The sequence below is a fragment of the Rhinoderma darwinii genome, chromosome 9, assembly GCF_050947455.1.
Source record: "Rhinoderma darwinii isolate aRhiDar2 chromosome 9, aRhiDar2.hap1, whole genome shotgun sequence".
NCBI classification, from domain to species: domain Eukaryota; kingdom Metazoa; phylum Chordata; class Amphibia; order Anura; family Rhinodermatidae; genus Rhinoderma; species Rhinoderma darwinii.
This window is the reverse complement of record NC_134695.1, coordinates 33,628,093-33,648,998: the sequence shown is the minus strand read 5'-3', so window position 1 is coordinate 33,648,998 and position 20,906 is coordinate 33,628,093. Positions and strand designations below refer to the sequence as shown.

The 20,906-nt window shown below is 44.1% G+C and overlaps 1 protein-coding gene across 1 annotated transcript in view; it reads right to left on the bottom strand.

Annotated features, from left to right (window-relative positions):
• Positions 1-20,566, bottom strand: part of LPCAT2 (lysophosphatidylcholine acyltransferase 2) — a 101,239-nt gene extending 80,673 nt beyond the window's left edge. Inside the window, exons 1-5 of the mRNA XM_075836916.1 lie at positions 20,490-20,566; positions 9,188-9,304; positions 7,179-7,318; positions 5,617-5,834; positions 3,028-3,140 (exon numbers count right to left, since the gene is read on the bottom strand). Of these exons, the coding sequence (XP_075693031.1) occupies positions 3,028-3,140; positions 5,617-5,834; positions 7,179-7,318; positions 9,188-9,298 (582 nt within the window). The 5' untranslated portion in view covers positions 9,299-9,304; positions 20,490-20,566. The remainder of the gene's footprint in view (positions 1-3,027; positions 3,141-5,616; positions 5,835-7,178; positions 7,319-9,187; positions 9,305-20,489) is intronic.
• Between the last annotated feature and the right edge of the window lie 340 nt (positions 20,567-20,906).

Sequence of the window (20,906 nt, the reverse complement as noted above, 5' to 3'; positions counted from 1 at the left end):
TCACACATGATAGGATTAGATATAGGGCCCAGCAGACAGTATCACACGATAGGATTAGATATAGGGCCCAGCAGACAGTATCACACATGATACGATTAGATACAGGGCCCAGCAGACAGTATCACACATGATTGGATTAGATACAGGGCTCAGCTCGCTGACATTGCGGTTCCAGCGCTGGAGCCAGGAAAGGTAAGAATAATAATTTTGCTTTATGTGTTACTGATTATTTTTGTGTGTTTGCGTTTTTCTACAGGTTCGGTTGTTGGACTTCGGATTCGAGGACTTCAATGATGGCGTTTTTTTTATTCTCAATAAAATGGTTAGTGAGGGTTGTGTTTTTTTATTTCAATAAAATATTTTTTCTATGTGCTTGTATCTTTTTAAACTTTATTATCACCGCCTTAGTAATGGCCGCTGGCTGATTGACAACCTCCATTACTAAGGCGGGGCTTAATGTTAGCAGGTGCAGAGGCCAACACTAACCCCCATTATTACCCCGGTACCCACCGCCACCAGGGGTGCTGGGAAGAGCCGGGTACGAACCAGTACCTGTCCATCTGTAGTGAGGTTCAGGCACCGGGGTGGCCGCAGGCTGGTAGTATTAGGCTGGGGAAGGCCAAAAACAGTGGCCCCCTACCACCCTGGTAATGCTGCCTGCTGCTGCCGTGTTGTATCTGGCTGGTTATGAAAATTGGGGGGGACCCGACATCGTTCTTTCCAATTATTTATTTATTTATTTATTTTTTTAAATGACGTGGGGTCCCCCCATTTTTAATAACCAGCCAGATACAATAAAGCAGCAGCAGCCTAGCATTACCAGGGTGGGAAGGGCCACTGTATCTGGCCTTTCCCCTCCTGATAATACCAGCCTGCGGCCCCCCCAGTGGCCGACCATCACTACAGATGGTCAAGTACTGGATCGTACCCGGCTCTTCCCAGCACCCCTGGTGGCGGTGGGTACCGGGGTAATAAAGGGGGTTAGTGTTAGCCTCTGCACCGGCTAACACTAAGCCCCGCCTTAGCAATGGATACTGTCAATCAGCCGGTGGCCATTACTAAGGCGGTAGTAATATAGTTTAAAAAAAAAACACAAAGACATAGAAAAAATATTTTATTGAAATAAAAAAAAAAACACACAACCCTCATTAACCATTTTATTGATAATAAAAAAAAAGCCGTCATCGAAGTAGTCCTGGAATCCGCCGTAGTCCAACGACCGAACCTGTAAGAAAACACACAAGAAAAACGATTAGTAACACATGTATTAGGCTTAGATACAGGGCCCATGTGTGATACTGTCTGTGGGACCCTGTATCTAAGCCTACCACAACGTAGGCTTAGATATAGGGTCCAGCAGACAGTAATCTTATACAGTATAAGATTACTGTGTGCTGGGGCCCTGTATCTAAACCTACAGTGTGGTAGGCTTATATACAGGGCCCATCAGACAGGGTCACACATGGGCCATGTATCTAAGCCTACCATGTGATTGGCTTAGATACAGGGCCCAGCAGACAGGATCACGCATGGGCCATGTATCTAAGCCCACCATGTGGTAGGCTTATATACAGGGCCCATCAGACAGGATCACACATGGGGCATGTATCTAAGCCTACCATGTGATTGGCTTAGATACAGGGCCCAGCAGACAGGATCACACAATCTGTGATCCTGTCCCATGGGCCCCCTAAGCCTGCTACATCGTAGGCTTAGGGTTTGTGCAGTCCCTAAACATTGATGGCCTATCCACAGGATAGGCCATCAATAGCTGATGTGTCTCCCGGGACCCGCAAATCAGCTGTTTTGAAGGGGCCGCAGCACTCGTACGAGAGCTGCTTCCCCTTAATTTCACTACTCGCTCACACTGTGAATCGCCGACACCGATTCACAGTGTGACCGGAATGAAGGGGAGCAGCTCTCGTACGAGTGCTGCGGCCCCTTCAAAACAGCTGATTGGCGGGTCCCGGAAGTCGGACCCCGCCAGTCAGGGCTAATCTTACCTTCCTCTTCAGCCGCGGCGGTAGTTCTGTCGTCTCGATGCTGTGCGCGGCGCATAGCGCTGTGACGTCATGCGTTGCGCACAGCGCTTGACGTCAGGACCTCCACTGCGATCCGGAACCAGGAAGGTAAGTACTGTCTGTTACTATAGTAACAGGGGCCCGCGGCCCGAGTTACTATAGTAACTTTTTATTGATGTGGTGCGGGGGGCTGTGGGCCCTTCCAAAAATATCCAGCCCTTAAAGGCTATACTTTTGTTTGCTACTGTATAGGCTACCTTTAAACAGGTAGCACTGTTGTCATTCTTCTCATGGTAACTAAGGGCTCATTCAGACGAGCAAATAAGTCATCTGTGTGACGGCCGTTAAAACATGGCCTTCACACGGACACGTATTTCAAAGGGGCCGTTCACACGACCGCTGTTTCAACGAAGCATGTGAAGGGTCCGCGAAAAAATAGGACATGTCCTATGTTCTTGCGTTTCACACATCCCTCCATAGACTCTAGTTTATGTGGGATACATGATAACACGTCCCGCACGGGTGCACCCCAGACGTGAAAAACTGCAGTTTTTCATGTCCGAGGTTGCCCACGCTCGTCTGAATGTAGCTTAAGGCTCTTTTTACATCGGCCAATTTTGGCAGTAACAACAAGCGCCGATCAACAAGACAGCTCGCTAATCGGCGCCTGTTTGCTCCTTTCACAAGGAGCTATGTATGGGGAGCTATATTTACACAGGGAGATGTGCTGCCGACAACGATAAAATTTTCTGCTGCATAAACTATATGAACAGCTGATCATTTACACATGGCAATGATCGGGAACGAGCATTCATATGTAAAAGGGCCAATAAGCTACTTAAAATACAGACCTAAACAACACAACAGACAGAAGTAGAGGAAATAATGAAATCTACAGGAGGCCCAGTGAAGTAACAATGCTGTGTAATCGTAGTGCAATGACTACTAAAGTGTCGTTTAACAAGGTGTGGAAGTAAATGTCTGGCTCAATTGTAAAATTGCAAACCTGGGGCCATTTGCCTCCTGATGTTGCTCGCTTTGTTATCTCGTTTATAGTGTTCCGCCGTGAATCCGGATCAATTCGTGATACCAGTACAGGCTGAAGGGCACGTAGAATACCTGCAATACAAGAATATAGAAATAAAATAAATGTAAGGTTTTAAGTTCTATATAAATTGTAAATACTTTGAATTACTTATCCTGTACTAGTCCTTGGTTATAACATGTGTTCAATAGTCTAGATCTGCATTTCTCATTAGAGAATTTACGGCAGAAAATGGTACGTAAATTGCTGCGATTTTCCCAATGTTAGGAACGCAGCAATTCTGTCCACATTCCACAGCAGGAATGGACGTGCTGTGGTCCGAAAAATACGCACCACAGGTCAATTTCTGCTCTGAATTTTTACGCAGCGCGTGGATGAGATTTGTTAAATCTCATCCGCTATGCTGCTACTGTATTCTGCTGCGTTTTTTCCATCCGAATGGGAACGGAAAAACGCGGCAATTCCGCAGCGTGTGGACGAGCCCATACAGAGCAAGAATAAAATATTTATTCATAAGGGCATGTTCACATGGCCCTCAAAACAAATTGACATGTAAACGTGTCAAATACGCTAGAGTTTCTTGTGAAGCGCTTTTTAAAATACAGGTGTTTTTGACAATGTTCCACGTGTCTTTTGACTCGTTCTGTGCGCGCATTTTGCAAATTTTTTGGCACACAATTAAGACTCCCATTGACTATGGGAACATTTGGCACGTTTTCGGTGCATTTTACACGTCAAAGAATTGACATGACGCTTCATTTTTACACTACATGTTTTTTAGCATAAAACGCACCAAAATACATGTCAAATACATGCCGTGTGAACAGGGCATAATAGTAACATATTTTCATCTCTGCTGACTAAGCTAGACAAATTACAATATGTAAATTAAATACAATGTAATGAAGATAAGAAGTTATCTGCAGCACAGTTCCACGGCTGAAGCGTGTGATTTCCGACCATGAAGAAGAGCTCGCTGAGCTACGCTGTTTCTGTAACTCCCATAGTAGTGAATGGCAGCTATGGAAGCAGCGCAGCGAGATACGCTGTTTTAATCTTCATGGTCGGAAATCACACGCTTCAGCCGCAACACAGAGCGGTAGAACAGGGTTTAGGGGGCCCCGTTCTAGAAATAGGTCTGGGTCCCAGATGGTAAAACCCCTTTAAGGTATTATTATCATCTAAATTCAATAACATTAGCTCAGAAGTGAGATTAAGGTATTATCATCTGCTATTTGTTGCGGGTTTTACCTCCCCATTGAATTCAATGGGGGAAACCCACAGTGTTTAAAAGGGGTCCTCAATTTTGACATCCACTTAGACCCTGGATTGTGCGTTCCGGGATATCTGTCACAAGCGATTTCTCCCAACAATTATAATCTGGTCATTTCAAATTCCCTATTTGATGCTAGGAACACTAATGCCTCAACGCTGCTGCAATAAGTCCTGACCGAGTCGCTAACCTTTAACCACAGCCATGACCATTTATAATCCGTTCTGCTGGCTGGCTAGGGGTATGTGATCACACTACAGCATCTGCAAGTACAATGTGTACAGGAGCCGCTATCACACTTCCCACAAAACATTGTGGAATTGGGAGAGCCCACCACACCGACAGCTGCAGATTGCTGTCAAATAACATAGTGAAGGAACATGGTACTTATAAGGCTGAGTTCAGACGTCGCGGATTTGACACAGATTTTCAGCGCAGATTTTACACTTTGCAATGCAAAAGGGTGAGATCTGTGTCAAAACCGCTACAGAATCTGCGACAAATCCGAAACGTGTGAACTAATTTTTTTCTATATATCATTCTATTCTTCTTGATACAGATAGAGGCTTTTTTGGTGCGCAGATAAAACTGCCAAGACCTGATGTCTTCAGTGATGACGTTATGCGAGAGACAAGGGCAATGGAAAATTGCTGATGTACGAGTAGAGAATACTTTGGTTGGAACACAGAAGTATGGGGGCAGCAGACAAGCAGAAATCCGTATACACAGAAACAGAGACCGGTATATGGATTTCACATAATCACTGTCATGAGGCAATTTGTTTGCTGATGGTATACTGCTTAGCAACGTAGGGAGAGTAATTTACTGCTTTCGATGCAAAAATTGGTTAATATAATATATTATATAATAATACATCTGGCAATAATGATCTCAATCACCAAAAAAGTGAAATGATAGTGACCCTTTAAAAATCTCCTGCTAACATTTTGGTGGCAGATAATACAAGACACCTTCAGAGATCTTGTGGAGTCCATGCCTCGAAGGGTCAGAGCTGTTTTGGTGACATGAGGGGGATCAACACAACACTAGACCGGTGGATTTAGTGTTATGGCTGAACGGTGTATATAATAATGTGAAATGAATAATATGCAAGGACAAATCCTTTAGAGGCCTTTGTATGTATTCTTAGTTCATGGTCAAGTTGTAGTACCCCTTAGCAGCTGTGAATACACTATAATCCGTCCAAGAAATGTTAAATGCTACTTTTTTTTTCTAAAAACAGACAATGTAAAAGAAAACAGCCAAAAGTCTCTTACTGCCAAATATGGGAACGGAAACATTTTCTTCTCTGGATACTGTGGAGGGCATCCCTGATGCAATGACGGCAATACCATCAAAGAAGGAAGAGTGTGGAGCAACGACAAAAATTGGTGCTTCAGAGAAACTTGCTGGTTTTCCAGTGACACGAACATGGAAACCCATGGCAAAGAAAAGTAGGCGTCCAAGGCTGCTAAGAAAATGTTTTGCCAAATTTCTGAAAGAGAGAATTGAAATTATTACAGGCAAGAAACAATAGGAATTAAACCAGAACTTTGGTTTGTGTAGTTCTTGATTTGTGCCTTCTTCTCTTCACGAGACAGGTGAGACATCTTTACAGAGTTTTTCTGGGACTGAAATATTAATGGCCTTTACTGAGGATAGGACATCAATGTTTGATTGGTGGGGGTCTGATCCCTGGGACCCCTATTGATCAGCACAATGATTTAAAAGGGTGCTTTCCTTTGAACGGAGCCCTGGCTGAAACAAACGGAAACCATAGGTTTCTGTTTGCATCACCATTGTTTAAGGGTACCATGTTCGACTGCGCTATTCATTCCGTCAAAACGACAGAAACCCTTAAACAACAGTGACAAACGGAAACACTTTGCACTGGATCCGTCACCATCGAGATCAACGGTTTACGTTTGTTTCAGTCAGGGTTCCATTCATGGGTACCCCTAATAGAAAGCATCAACGGAACCCATGAATGGAGTCCTGACGCAGATCTGAACGAAGCCTAACCTATTAAGGGTACTGTTAACACTGCACCTATCTAAAGGCATCGATGCTTAAGGCTGGGTTCACACGACCATGTTACGTCCGTAATGTACGGAACGTATTTCGGCCGGAAGACCCGGACCGAACGCAGTGCATGGAGCTGGGCTCCTAGCATCATAGTGATGTACGACGCTAGGAGTCCCTGCCTCTGCGTGGAACTACTGTCCCGTACTGTAATCATGATTACAGTATGGGACAGTTGTCCTGCAGCGAGGCAGGGACTCCTAGCATCGTACATCACTATGATGCTAGGAGCCCGGCTCCCTGCACTGCGTTCGGTCCGGGTCTTCCGGCCGAAATACGTTCCGTACATTACGGACGTAACATGGTCGTGTGAACCCAGCCTTATGTTTAAAATGTCCAGGACTGCTCTGCTCTCAATGATAACAGGCTACAGACTGCATATATGCTATACGATAATCTATAATATATAAGCGCTGCCAAAATGCAGACCCCTAATAAATGCACTAGCTTGCTTCAACAGGCCATTGTCACCTGCCTTCTGTTCTTAGATAGGATGTTTCTAGATATAGCAGTGCATTAGAAAATCTGTATGTATTGACTCAATTTCCATGCAGAGTGAAGTTTTACTTCTGTAAAATTTAAAAAATACAACAAACACTAAAACCAGTAATTATGCAGAAAACCAAGAATATACATAGATGGAAAAATGACATTACAAACATTGAACTTGATTAAAATATTTGCAAAGGCGATACTGCCCATCTCACTTTTACATGTTTGCTGTATAATATTCAGTAAATAAATTTCCCACCATTACCTCCTCCATCCTTTTATTGGCTCCAGGCTGTCTTTTGGAATGCAGCAAGTCACAATGATTGCGACTAACCAGGCCGTTATAAGTACAGTCAAAAAGAGGACAATTCGGAATGGTAGAATGAAAAGTCCACATATTACCATCTACAAGATAAGAAAAAAATTATAGACATGCAAAATGAGACATCACTCAGGCAGATTACCATGCAGCGATACCCGTATGCATCATTGAACTGTTTCAATCAATGCCCGCAATGCGCAGGCCTATCCAATATGTATTTGTTGTGTGCCTGAATACCTGGCAAATAATTCAACAGTGAATAAATTATAAAAAAATATAAATTCCACATGGTGCGGGTTAAATAATGTAATCGTTTTATAGTTCTTTTTTAAATTCTTTTTATTATAAAGCATTGGTTTTACTTAAGATTTTTCATTTCTTTATAAAATAATTTTTTTTTGTTCTACCATGGAACTTCAGTATGCAATCATTTGATGATACTTTTATGATACACTGCAATACTTCTGTATTGGCCGTGGCATCTAAAGGGTTAAACAGAAGTAACTCCAATCCCAGCCGTTAGAGCAGAAGCCCGGCTGTCTTTTGACAGTCTGGTACCCGCTCTACCCAGCACGGAACACCTGTGCCAGGCTTATGACACAGCAACGTTAAAAGGCAGCGCCATGGCATAAGTACTGTTAGTGTAATGACTGCCGTGAAAATGCGTATGGGCGGTCATTAAGGGGTCAATGTGCAAACATGTCAATGCTGAATTAGGGTATGTCCACACGGCCTATTTTCGGCCGTTTTTTGGGCCGTAAACGTCCGAAAAACATCTGAAAAATTGGAAGCAGAACGCCTCCAAACATCTGCCCATTGATTGCAATGGAAATTCTGTTCTGATGGGCCGTTTTTTTACGCAGCCGGTTTGAAAAAGGGGCGCGTAAAAAAACGGTTGCAAAAAAGAAGTGCAGGACACTTCTTGGGAAGTTTTCGGAGCTGTTTTTCATAGACTCTATTGAAAAAAGCTCCAAAAACGGCCGTAAAAAATCTCGAGTGGCTTCAAAAACGTCTGAAAATTAGGAGCTGTATTCCCTTGAAAACAGCTCCGTATTTTCAGACGTTTTTACTCACTGCGTGTGAACATACGCTTTCAAGGGAAAACAGCTTCTGATTTTCAGAAGTTTTTTAAGCCACTCGTGATTTTCGCTGCGTTTTTCGCTGCGTTTTTTTACGGCCCTTTTTGGAGCTGTTTTCTATAGAGTCAATGAAAAACAGCTCCAAAAACGTCCCAAGAAGTGTCCTGCACTTCTTTTTCGTGGTCGTTTTTCAAAACGGCCGCGTAAAAAAACAGCCCATCGGAACAGAACGCCGTTTTTTCTATTGAAATCAATGGCCAGATGTTTGGAGGCGCTCTGCTTTCGATTTTTCGGCCGTTTTTCGGGCGTTTACGGCCATAAAAACGTCAGAAAATAGGCCGTGTGAACATATCCTTATGCTCCAAGATTATTTCAATTTTTGGCTTATATTTTAAAATTACTAATCGATATTGAAATGAAAGTTCACCTTTGGCTTGAGAAATACTTTTCTCTTCCACCTTTAAACACCTTCTTAATATATCTTTATAGTGGTCAGAGCTTTGTTTTACTAATACAGAACTCCAAATCGATGGCCTCCACTAGGGGAGTTCACCCCATACATATTAATAATTAAAGGGGTTGTCCAGTCATAAGAAATTGATGGTCTATCCTCAGGATAAGCCATCAACATCTGATCGGTGAGAGCTGACTCTCGGCACCCCCGTCGATCAGCTATTTTGAAGGGGTCGCAGCGCTTGTACGAGCGACTGTTATAAATGTATATTAAGAAAATAATAAGCATAGAATTTCGAACCTGTTTAGAGGAACTGTGCATTGTAGAAATGTACAGTTGATTCATAGAAGGAATCATAGTTATACACCTATAAAACAGCAAATTTCACAATGAGACTGATTCGGAATATGTGTTCTTACTCGTATCTTGTCGATGACGGTTAAGTTGATTTCATGGATGAAAGGGTTCGGAATCTGTGGTGGAATGAAGGATTTTTGCCGTGGCAGTAATGGTGTCCGCTGCAACACCATTCCAACCTGATAAAAAATACATCAAGATATACTTAAGAGGCACAAATAAATTTCAGAAAAACATTTTTTTAAGTCCTAGCACAAAGGGTAAAGAAAACAGGATCACAGGTTTACAAAACGATGCCACGTTTTACAAGAACAACAAAAATCTCATGTTTGTATGATGTTAAAGGCAATGAACACCTTTGAGGGTTTTTAAAAAAAAAATAAAATAGATCAGTCAGTGTGTTTGGTGTAACTTCTTAATTTGTTTTTATTAAAAAATCGTTTTACTTTTGCGAGATACAGCTGCTCTGTATTCTCTACACAGGACAGCTGTATCGTTCGTTTTACACTGAATCCGTCAGTCCTGCCGACATGACGGGTTTCAGTGTCGGCGGGTCTTGCTTGTCTCCAGATGTAATAGATTACAGGTGGATCCTGAGTTTCAGGGACACGCAGGACCCGCTGACACTGAACCCATCATGTCCGTGGGACTGACAGATTCAGTGAATAGCGAATGATACAGCTGTTCTCTAGAGAGAATACAGAGCGTCTGTATCTCCAAAAGTAAAACACATTTTTAATAAAAACTTATACTAATCACACGGAGTGATATATTTTTTTTTTATTTAAAAGCCCTCAAAAGGTGTACATAGCTTTTAAAGCTAATCTCTAGGCTTTTTTTTTTAAATCTTTTTTTTTACTATGGCTCATTTGCCTCAGTACATGTGTGGCAATTATGTGATAATCTTCTTTTTCTCACTGTTGGTTTGGTCTGTAATGGAAATCAGATTTTTGCACCACTGACTTCTTGGTGAGCTCATGTTTTCACACAATAGCCAATCTGAAGAGGCAGAGCTTCAGTGGGGAGGGAGAGCAGTAGCCTGAACTAATGATAAACTAGGAGGTGGATTTCAGACTACCTACAAATCATTGTAGCCATGTTGCTAAGCTGTAGTGCCCTAATGGAGCGGAGCTAAAAACAGCAACACAACAAGCACTGGGGATGATAAATAGCAGGTAAGCATCATCTACAGGTACTGACTTTCATATTGTTTGTAGGTTCACAAGTGGACATTCACTTTACGTCATGAGTACAACACGCTACTCCAACAATGGGCTCCAATTCCTGCCAATAATACAGATAATGCTGAATATTTTTACTGTTAATCACGGTCAATCAGTATACAATGACTCGGGTTATCTATCATAATGTTAAGTTCTTACACTTGTCTTTACCACTTTCTGCATCATCACATACATGTACATCAGGAGAAGGGTGCCCTTCCCATTTCCCAATGTACATGTGCATAATGGTTATCACGCGGGGCTCAAAAGCTGTGCCCGCAAGATTACCCACTGGAGGATGTCTGTAATTAACAGCCTTCCTCTAGCACTAATGGTCGGGATCAGAGAAAACTCTGATCCCAGTCATTTAACCCGTCCAGCACTGTGATCAATGCGGACCTGCGTGCTGCCCAACGAAGGGGGGCCCACTTTGTCCTCTCATTGCCAGCCTCGGTATTGTGATCGCGGGCCTGATGGTTTTATACTGGCAGCTTGGGGCCTATGAAAGGTCCCTAGGGCTGCCAAGTATAAATCTCTGTTAGAGCATACCTTAGTTATGCCCCAATTTATATGCACTGGCTGTAACATAATGTCATATAGACATATGACATTACACTATAGGTTAACCCCTTAAGGATGTGGCTTAGTTTGGGCCTTAAAGGGGTATTCTCACCTGAGTCATTTATGGCACATTCATAGAATATGCCATAAATGTCCGAAAGAAGTGGGTCCCAGCCTTGGGACCTGCACCTACAGTATCACCAGGATATGTGTCTACCTCTACATTCGTTCTTTGCCTGGATGCAGTGTCTGGTATATTTCAGACATTCATGGCATATCCCATGGATATTCCATAAATTACCCTTTAAAGGGGTATTCCCATTTTAGACATTTATGGCACATCCAGAGGATATGTCATAAATATCTGATAGATGCGAGTTCCAGCTCTGGGACCCACACCTATGCCAAGAATTGGCTGCAGATTCCAGACGGAGACTAGTGGGCAGAGGGCCACACATACCCGCGGCTCCATCCATTCTACTCTGTGAGAGTGACGGAAACAGCCGAGCAGTGATTTTCCATAACTCAGATTAAACAGAATGGAGAGAGCCCTCTCTCTACAGGTCTCGGCCTGAAATCTGCAGCCAGGGTGTGAGTGCCTCCTGTAGAGAGTTCCACATACAGTGTTCCATGTAGATAGTGTCACACAGTGCCCATTGGAGGAAGTGCCTCACATAGTGCTTCCTGTAAATAGTGTCACACACGTTGTCATCTGTAGATAGTGCCCTATAGTGCCCAGTCTAGAAAGCGCCACACAGTGCCCCCTCTGAGTGCCACATACATTGTCCCCTGTAGATAGTCACACAGTGCTCAATGTAGATAGTGCTACACAGTGCCCACTGTAGATAGTGCCACACTGTGCCCACTGTGCCCCTATAGATAATATGGCACAGTGCCCCCTGTAGAGAGTGCCACACAGTGACATTTGTAGATAGTGTCACACTTTGCCCCTTGTAGATAGTGCCACACACAGTGCCTCTTGTAGATAGTGGCTCATATAGTGCCTCCTGAAGATAGTGCCACACAGTACCCTCTGCAGTGTCCCACAGCGCCCCGGTAGATTGTACCACACACAGTGCTCCCTGTAGATTATAGCCACAAACATACATGTCCCCACGCGGTTATCTAGTGATGCTGACCTTCTCTCTTCGGCCAGGCCTGCTCCAGCAGAATGATGCAGACGGTGCAATTAAAGGGAGTCTGTCACCAGAATGTCAGAGTTAAACTAGTACTAGGATATTGAAGAGGAGACTAACCTGTTTGTAACGTTTATTTTCATTTTTTGCTTACTGCCTCCTTTGTAGAGAAATATGTTTTATTAAGTTTTTTGCTAATGAGCATTTAGGTGCAATGAGGGCGTTACCATTGCACCTAAATGCTCTTACTTCTCTCCCCATTTAAACCCCTCACCTTCCCTTCTTACATTGATTGAAAGGGGCCAGGCAACGTAATCGGCGCCTTCATGCTGAGTGGGACTACATACAAGGGGGCTGAGTGGCACTACCTAGAAGGGGGCTGTGTGGCACTACCTACAAGGGGCTATGTGGCACTACCTACAAGGGGGCTGTGTGGCACTACCTACATGGGGGCTTTGTGGCACTACCTACAGGGGGCTGTGTGGCACTATCTACAAGGGCTATGTGGCACTACCTACAAGGGGGCTGAGTGGCACTACCAACAAGGGGACTGTGTGGCACTACCTACAAGGGGTTATGTGGCACTACCTACAAGGCGGCTGTGTGGCACTACCTACATGGGGGCTGTGTGGAACTACCTACAAGGGGGCTGTGTTGCACTACCTACAAGGGGGCTCTGTGGCCCTACCTACAAGGGGCTGTGCGGCACTACCTACAAGGGGCTGTGTGGCACTACCTACAAGGGGCTGTGTGGCACTATCTACTGGGGGCTGTGTGACACTGCCTACAAGGGGGCTGTGTGGCACTATCTAAAGGTGGAATCTGTGAGTAGCGGACTGATGGTCATTTTAGTGAGAATGGGGCGCTGATGGTCATTTTAGTGGGAGTGGGGGGCTGATGGTCATTCTACTGTGAGTGTGGGGCTGATGGTCATTTTACTGTGAGTGGGGGACTGATGGTCATTTTACTGTGAGTGGCGGGCTGATGGTTATTTTACTGTGAGTGGGGGGCTGATGATCATTTTACTGTGAGTGCTGGGCTGATGGTCATTTTACTGTGAGTGATGGGCTAATGGTCATTTTACTGTGAGTGGGTGGCTGATGGTCATTGTACTGTGAGTGGCGGCCTGATGGTTATTTTACTGTGAGTGGGGAGCTGATGGTTATTTTACTGTGAGTGGGGGGCTGATAGTCTTGAAGTGGTTTCCACCTCTGAGCTCCAATTGAAATTAATAGGAGGCAGAAAATACCTGGGGCGCTCATTTGGTGCTTTTTTGTGAACATACTCTACAAGTTTAGTGCTTGTTTTTAGCCATTTTCTGTCTTTCTCGAAACAATTTTGGTAGGGGTGCCCTGAGGAAATAAATTTTTTTCCAGTGTGTAGGGGTACTACAGGGGGCAATATACTGTGCGTGGCACTTAGGGGGCAAAATACTGTGTCCTTGAAGAGATTAAAATATATTATATTATTAAATATTATTATTATACTGTATGGGGGCACTAAAGGGGCATTATACTGCGTGGGGCACTATATAGGGCATTATACTGTGGGGGACATTATCCTTTTTTATGGGGTGTTTTTTTTATGATGGGGTGGGGCGCTGAAAGATAATTTCGCACAGGGCGCCATATATACTAAGGCCGGCCCTGATACTGCCCCCGCCCCGTAGACAGTGCTATACAGACCCCATGTAGACAGTGCTATACAGCCCCCCCCCCATAGACAGTGCCATACAGCCCCACCCCCTGTACACAGTGCTATACAACGCCTCCTGTGGACAGTGCTATACAGCGCCCCCTGTAGACAGTGCTATACAGCCCCCCCTGTAGACAGTGCTATACAGCCCCCCCATCGACAGTGCTATACAGCCCCCCCCCCCCCCCCCCGTAGACAGTGCTATACAGCCCCACCCCCATAGACAGTGCTATACAGCCCTCCGTGTAGACAGTGCTATACAGCCCTCCCTGTAGACAGTGCTATACAGCCCTCCCTGTAGACAGTGCTATACAGCCCCCCTGTAGATTCTTCTATACAGCCCCCCTGTAGATTCTGCTTTTCAGCCCACCCATAGACAGTGCTATGCAGCCCTTCCTGTGGAGAGCGCTATACATCCCCCCTGTAGATTCTGCTATAGAGCCCCCTGTAGACAGTGCTATACAGTCCCCCCCATAGACAGTGTTATACAGCCTTCCGTGTAGACAGTGCTATACAGCCCCCTCTGTAGACAGTGCTATACAGCCCCCCTGTATATTCTGCTATACAGCCCCCATGTATATTCTGCTATTCAGCCCACCCATAGACAGTGCTATACAGCCCTCCCTGTAGAGAGCGCTATACATCCCCCCTGTAGATTCTGCTATAGAGCCCCCCTGTAGACAGTTCTATACAGCCCCCCCTGTAGATTCTGCTATACAGCACCCCCGTAGACCATGCTATACAGCGCCCTTTTGCACAGTGCTATACAGGACCCCCTGTAGACAGTGCTATGCAGCCCCCCCTTGTAAACTGTGCTATACAGGCCTCCTTGTAGATAGTGTTATACAGACCCCCCCTCCCAGTACAGTACTATACAGCCCCCCCCCAGTGCAGTGCTATACAGCCACCCCCAGTACAGTTCTATATAGCCATCCCTAGTACATAGCGCCACCACCTCCCTTGTTTATAGTGCGCCCCCCCCCCAACCAAAAAGAATTATACCCACCTGGGCCCCATTCCCCCTACGAAAGGAGCAGCCCCTCAACGCCGACAAGATCTTTGCATGGGCCAGCGTGATCCAGTGACGTCATCTTCACGCCGGCCTGCGCAGGGATCCAGACCCTGTGCCTGATAGGCTGCAGACCGAATGTGGCCTGTAGCCTATAGCAAAGCAGGGAGATACCTCCCCGCTCTGTCATAGTGTCCTTCGGTCGCAGATACTATTGGATGAGGCGTCTGTTAGCGGAGCCTCCTGGCTATGGCTGCTTTGGCTGCTACAGCGGTAGTTACGCCACTGACTGGATGATAAATTTAGAGCACCTTTAAAAACTTCTGTCTAAATTTATACAACCTCTTGTTTGGCTTACTTTGGACCCCTTTTTGCTGCAAGGGAAGTGCCTAGGTGTGTGCCTGGAGAGTAGAGAGCCGGACCCACAGTGAGCAGCTGATAGCTGCGTGGTCTTACATTTAAAGGGAGTGTCTGATGAGACATTCCCTTTAATCAATATGCCTGCTCATGAATATTGGTATAATACTCCGTTTGTGCCCTGCCTACAATACATATAATAGCAGCTGGGTGGCTTGTCGCATGATTTCTATATTCATGGTAACATGTCAATGACCCACCTTTAAGGCCTCATGTACACGACCATGCATTTGTGGCCACAATTTAACTGCATTTTTGTGCATAAATTGCGGACCCATTTATTTCTATGGCCCAATGAACATGATCGTGGTTTTCACGGATCAGTGCTGGGGCTGTGAATCTGGACCGCAAAAAGTCAGGGCAATTTGCGATTTTGCTGCGATTTAACAAAAATCCCTGCAAAAACCGCAAATTGTTTGCGATGTGTCAACACAGCTTTCTACTACCCTCCATAAATTAAGCAAGAAAAAACATGCTGCTCTTTTTCCCCACAAGCAACAAAAACCGCCTGGGGAAAAAAAAATGCCTCTGTCTCCCAATTAAATTAATGGGGGGCGATTTTGGTCGTTTTTGAATCGGCTAAAAAAAAAACTCCATGTGAACTGACCCTTAGGCTGGATTCACACGAGCGTGTGCTTTTTGCGCACGCAAAAAACACTGCGTTTTGCCTGCGCAAAAGGCACTTAACTGCTCCGTGTGGCCTCAGCATATGATGCGCGGCTGCGTGATTTTCGCGCAGCCGCCATCATTATGACACTCCGTTTGGATGTTTGTAAACAGAAAAGCACGTGGTGTTTTCATTCATCCTTTTCACAGCTGTTGCGCGAATCACGCTGGTTGCACGGAAGTGCTTCCGTGTGGCATGCGTGGTTTTCACGCACCCATTGACTTCAATGGGTGCGTGATGCGCGAAAAACGCTCAAAGAACGGACATGTTGTGACTTTTACGCAGCGGACCAACGCTGCATAAAAATCACGCACATGTCTGCACGGACCCATAGACTAATATAGGTCTGTGCGACGCGCGTGAAAATCACGCGCGTTGCACGGACGTATATCCCGTTCGTCTGAATAAGCTCTTAGTGTACGAACACACACAGAATAAACACTGCAGATTTTTAGCAAAGGATTCATCGTGGAAAATCCGCAGCGTATTACAGTAGCAGCAGTGTAAGTGAGATTTCAGCAAAACTCGTCCCCACACTGTGGAAAAATGCAGCCGAAAAAACGCATATAAATTGACCTGCGGTGCGGTTACTTGAACCGCAGCATGTCAATAAATGCTGCGTAAACTCAGCTCTTCTGCTGCGGGTCTTCCCATTGAATTCAATGGGGTGCTTAAACCCGCAACAAAGTGGTGGGTGTTGCGACATTTGCGGCAGAATCACAGCGATTCCACCGCAAAAATCGCTACCAAGAAAAAATAAAATAAAGTTATACTTACGCAGAGTTCCCTGCTTCTTCTCCAGTCCGGCCTCCTGGGATGACGTTTCATCCCATGTGACCGCTGCAGCCAATCACAGGCTGCAGAGGTCACATGGCCTGCAACATCATCTCTTGAAGACGGACTGTGAGTAGAGAAGAGGGAAGGGGTAAGTATGAACTTTTTTTTTCGGCGCTGCTTTACGCAGCGGAAATTCCACTGGAAAAACCGACAACAATGTGGTGCGATTTTTCGGACGGCATTCCCTGCGGTGTTCAGGGCGGATACGCTGCAAAGCTTGACACAGCGTATCCGCCCTGGATACACTGTGTGTGTTCGTACCCTAAAAGTTTTAAAATGTTTCCAATATAGGGAAGTAGTACAAGAATAGATTTCTTAGTACAAAAAACTATAGTACCAGGGTTATGCAATGGACTTGCTTTACATCATATTTGAATACACAATAATGTAAAAGAACTTCCTCAGTTCACATGTCATAATGGACTAACACAATGCAAAATGCTGTTGCACAAATTTCTCTGCCTCAAATTACATTACGCCCCTGTGCTGATTTATACAGGTCGACCAGTGCTGACACGTTTGTCAATGTCGTAATATGCCAAGCAAACATTGTTCTACAGAGACAAGAAACAGAGACAAGTTAATAATACTGGAATTGTAATTGTTAGGGTATGTTCACACGGCCTATTTACGGACGTAATTCGGGCGTTTTTGCCCCGAATTACGTCTGAAAATAGCGCCTCAATAGCGCTGACAAACATCTGCCCATTGAAAGCAATGGGCAGACGTTTGTCTGTTCACACGAGGCGTATATTTACGCGCCGCTGTCAAATGACGGCGCGTAAATAGACGCCCGCGTCAAAGAAGTGACCTGTCACTTCTTTGGCCGTAATTGGAGCCGCTATTCATTGACTCCAATGAATAGCAGCGCTAATTACGGCCGTAATTGACGCGGCGTTCAAGCGCCTGCACATGCCGGTACGGCTGAAATTACGGGGATGTTTTCAGGCTGAAACATCCCCGTAATTTCAGCCGTTACGGACCCCCGCCGTGTGAACATACCCTTACAAGAAAAAAACATTGATAATGCAAAATCTAGCACTTCCTTGTATTATCTTTACAATTGTCCACATTATCAGTACAAATACATTAAAAAAAGTCATAAATCCATGGCCAGAGAAAGCGCAGGAAATGCTGCTACATTAATTTCGTCCAGTTTCCATCTAATGCCTGGTGGATTTGGTTGCGTTCACACTAGCATCACGGCTTTCGTTTATAACGGAGCCATGACAGCTATGCCGGAACCAAGTCCAAACACATACTGGCAAATCCTGACAATATTTAATGGGGCCTGTCAGGGTTTATTGGTAACTATACTTTAAAAAAAACTTTTGATATGTCATAGTGACATGTCAGAAGTTTTGATAGGTGGGGGTTCAAGCACTGAGACCCCCACCGATTGCTAAAATAAAGCGGCAGAAGAGTTCGGGTGAGCGCTGAGCCGCTTCTTTTCTGATCGGCTTTCCTCGGAAAGCCGAGCGAACGGTGTACGGACTGATAGACTTTCTATTCTCACCCAAGCCCTGCTGCTGCTTAGTTTTACCGATCGGTGCGGGTCTCAATGATCGGACCCCTACTGATAAAAGCTTCTGATATTTCACTATGACGTCAAAAGTTTTTCAAAAAGGTTAGTTACAATTTAAGTATTTTTGACTGTAAGAAAGGTGCTACAGACAGTGCTATTCCTTCTGTCAAAGATACCAGAGAGCACAAAGAGAAGGCGTTAATGCTAATGTGAACGGAGCATTATTTCCAGTGGAGGATGATGACGTTTATATTAGCCACTTGCTCTTTTTTAGTGCAGATTGAACTATTCGAGATAGTATTATACTAATTGGTCTTGCAATTGTAAATGTATTGATATCAAATATCAAACCTGCATGCTTTATACCAAAGTGAACAGCTTTGACAATTTACATTATAAAACAAAAAGGCTTTTGCGGACTATGCCAAGGCTACTTGGGGTCTTCGAGTTGCGGTAAAATTGCTTCACTGCTGCAATGGTTTCCATTGCCCAAAAAAATGTTGATGGTTGCAAATTATTTAACCATGTTTCAACCATAAGTCCGTGCAGCATGCCAGTTGTTAATGTACTAAATACTGGTTATCATAGGGAGAGGCTGCTGTCTAAATTAGTGATTGAACCTCCTTCACCAACATCATTTATAACCAGTGGTGGCACAGGGCAGAGTTTTTACTATCTATTATTTTTCCCTGTCACTACTTTTGTAAACAATTCCAGGATTTCAGGGCATAAAAAATGTCACTTGCGTAAGCCTGCATCAATTTACAGATAGATGCGCCACACTCTTGTTTATGGCCACTGTTGGATGCTATGACTCTATCGGGGGAATTTATCAACCTCTCTACGCCAGAAAAGTTGCAAACAAAACAATGCAACTTTTGGCCATTATACGTTGCCTTCACCACTTTTTTTGGTGACTTACCAAAAAGGGCGTGGTTTACCACGTGGCTTACCGTGGCCTAACAAATTTATTATAATTGAAGACAGAAAATGGGCAAATTATAGCGGAACTGTACGCCAGCTTATAGCTGGCGTAGATTTCACTCTGTGGGGTGTAACAATGCAGAGGTCCATGTTGGGCCCCATACCTTGCCCCCCTCTGATCAGATAACCCCCCCCATCAAACTACTCCCACATTGGACAATAAAGATGTATGCTCACCTCACCACTGCTACTCCCGTAGGGATCCCCTCAGGCTCCCTTAGCATGCCCCGGCTTATACAATGTACTAATGAAAGGCAGCGTCAGGACTTTGTATCTTTGTACGAGCACTCAGGTATGACCAACGGCCTCTAGTGAGAGCCTGAGGGGAACGAAGAAGCGAAGAGGAGCGGTGATATGAGCAGACATTTTTTTTATTTTATGTCCGCTAGGAGGAAGGAAATGAATGGCGCTTGGCTGCGGACATAAAGCCACAATTGTCGGGCCAGTGAAAAGATGTGACGTATTTGCTATTCTTACTTATTTATTTATTCTTACACCAGCGCAGGAGAGAGCAAAGACTTGTGTATTAAACCGCAGTCTTAGTAAATCTGCCCCTATGTGCTGACATTGTTTTTTAAAGGGGTACTGCTGTTGGGCCTGGCACTGAGATGTTTTAGCACAAAGAAAACAACTCGGTCTTTATTACATTATCTAATAAAAATGAGGGGGTTGTCAGTGCAACATAAACATGTATTATTATTTTTTTTGTATTATTACAAAAAAAAACATTTACAACATTGTGAACCTGGGCCAACAGTTCTCTGCTTTGTGCCCAGCTGGTCACACTTGCTCTGGCATGTTTCTTGCAAGGCATAGTTCTCAGCCCTGTCTAAAAAAGGCTTACAGATTTTTGAATTCTAAATATATAAGACTAATAAGTATTAACTCAGTAAAATCATTATGGGTAGGAAAATGTGAATGCAATATGCAGAATTGAACTGTGTAATGGGTCAAAGACAAATATTGTTAGGAAAACCTCTACAATTAGCGGCAGCCGATAAATACTGTACTACTCACTTGTCCTTACAAATCAGGTATAATGCATTTTATTTATTATTCTATCACTAGTCTAGGATATTTATTTGTCTAGTAGTATATAAATATATTTGTACGATTATAATAGATAGGGAGCAATGCACACAGATGTGTTTGTTACAGTCTCTAAAATTGGTAAATCACAGACACACCCATATCAGATGAAAGCAAGTTAAACTGGTAATTAATAATATCAGTGATACCACAAAGAGAAATGTCTAGTAAAGCGCATAAAAACGATATATATAATACAATTCACATTATACGGCACTTACAGATAGAGAAATATCTTTCTTGCAGACGGTATCACAGCTGAGGATTTGTTTGTAACAGTCCAAGCGTTCTCCTGGTATGACTTTTTCTCCTTCTTCCTCCTCCTCCTTCTACTTCCTCTAAGCACTTGCTCTCCTCCCATTAACCTACTCTTTACCTACTAAGCCATAGCAGAAATCTGTATCTCCGGTTATCTCTTTCCTGATGGTATGTTTAGTTATAAATCCATCTGTCTCAATGTTAGATGTCTATTATAGATCTGCATTAAAAAAATGCTGCTGTGTATTATTATTCTGTTTGTTTGTGTTTTTATTTCCTATAGTGATTTATCATCTTTAGAAACCTACATAATAATTATTTATTAATCCCTTTAAGATCGTGCTAAGAAAGGCTAATCGGAAAAGCACAATCCAAAATAA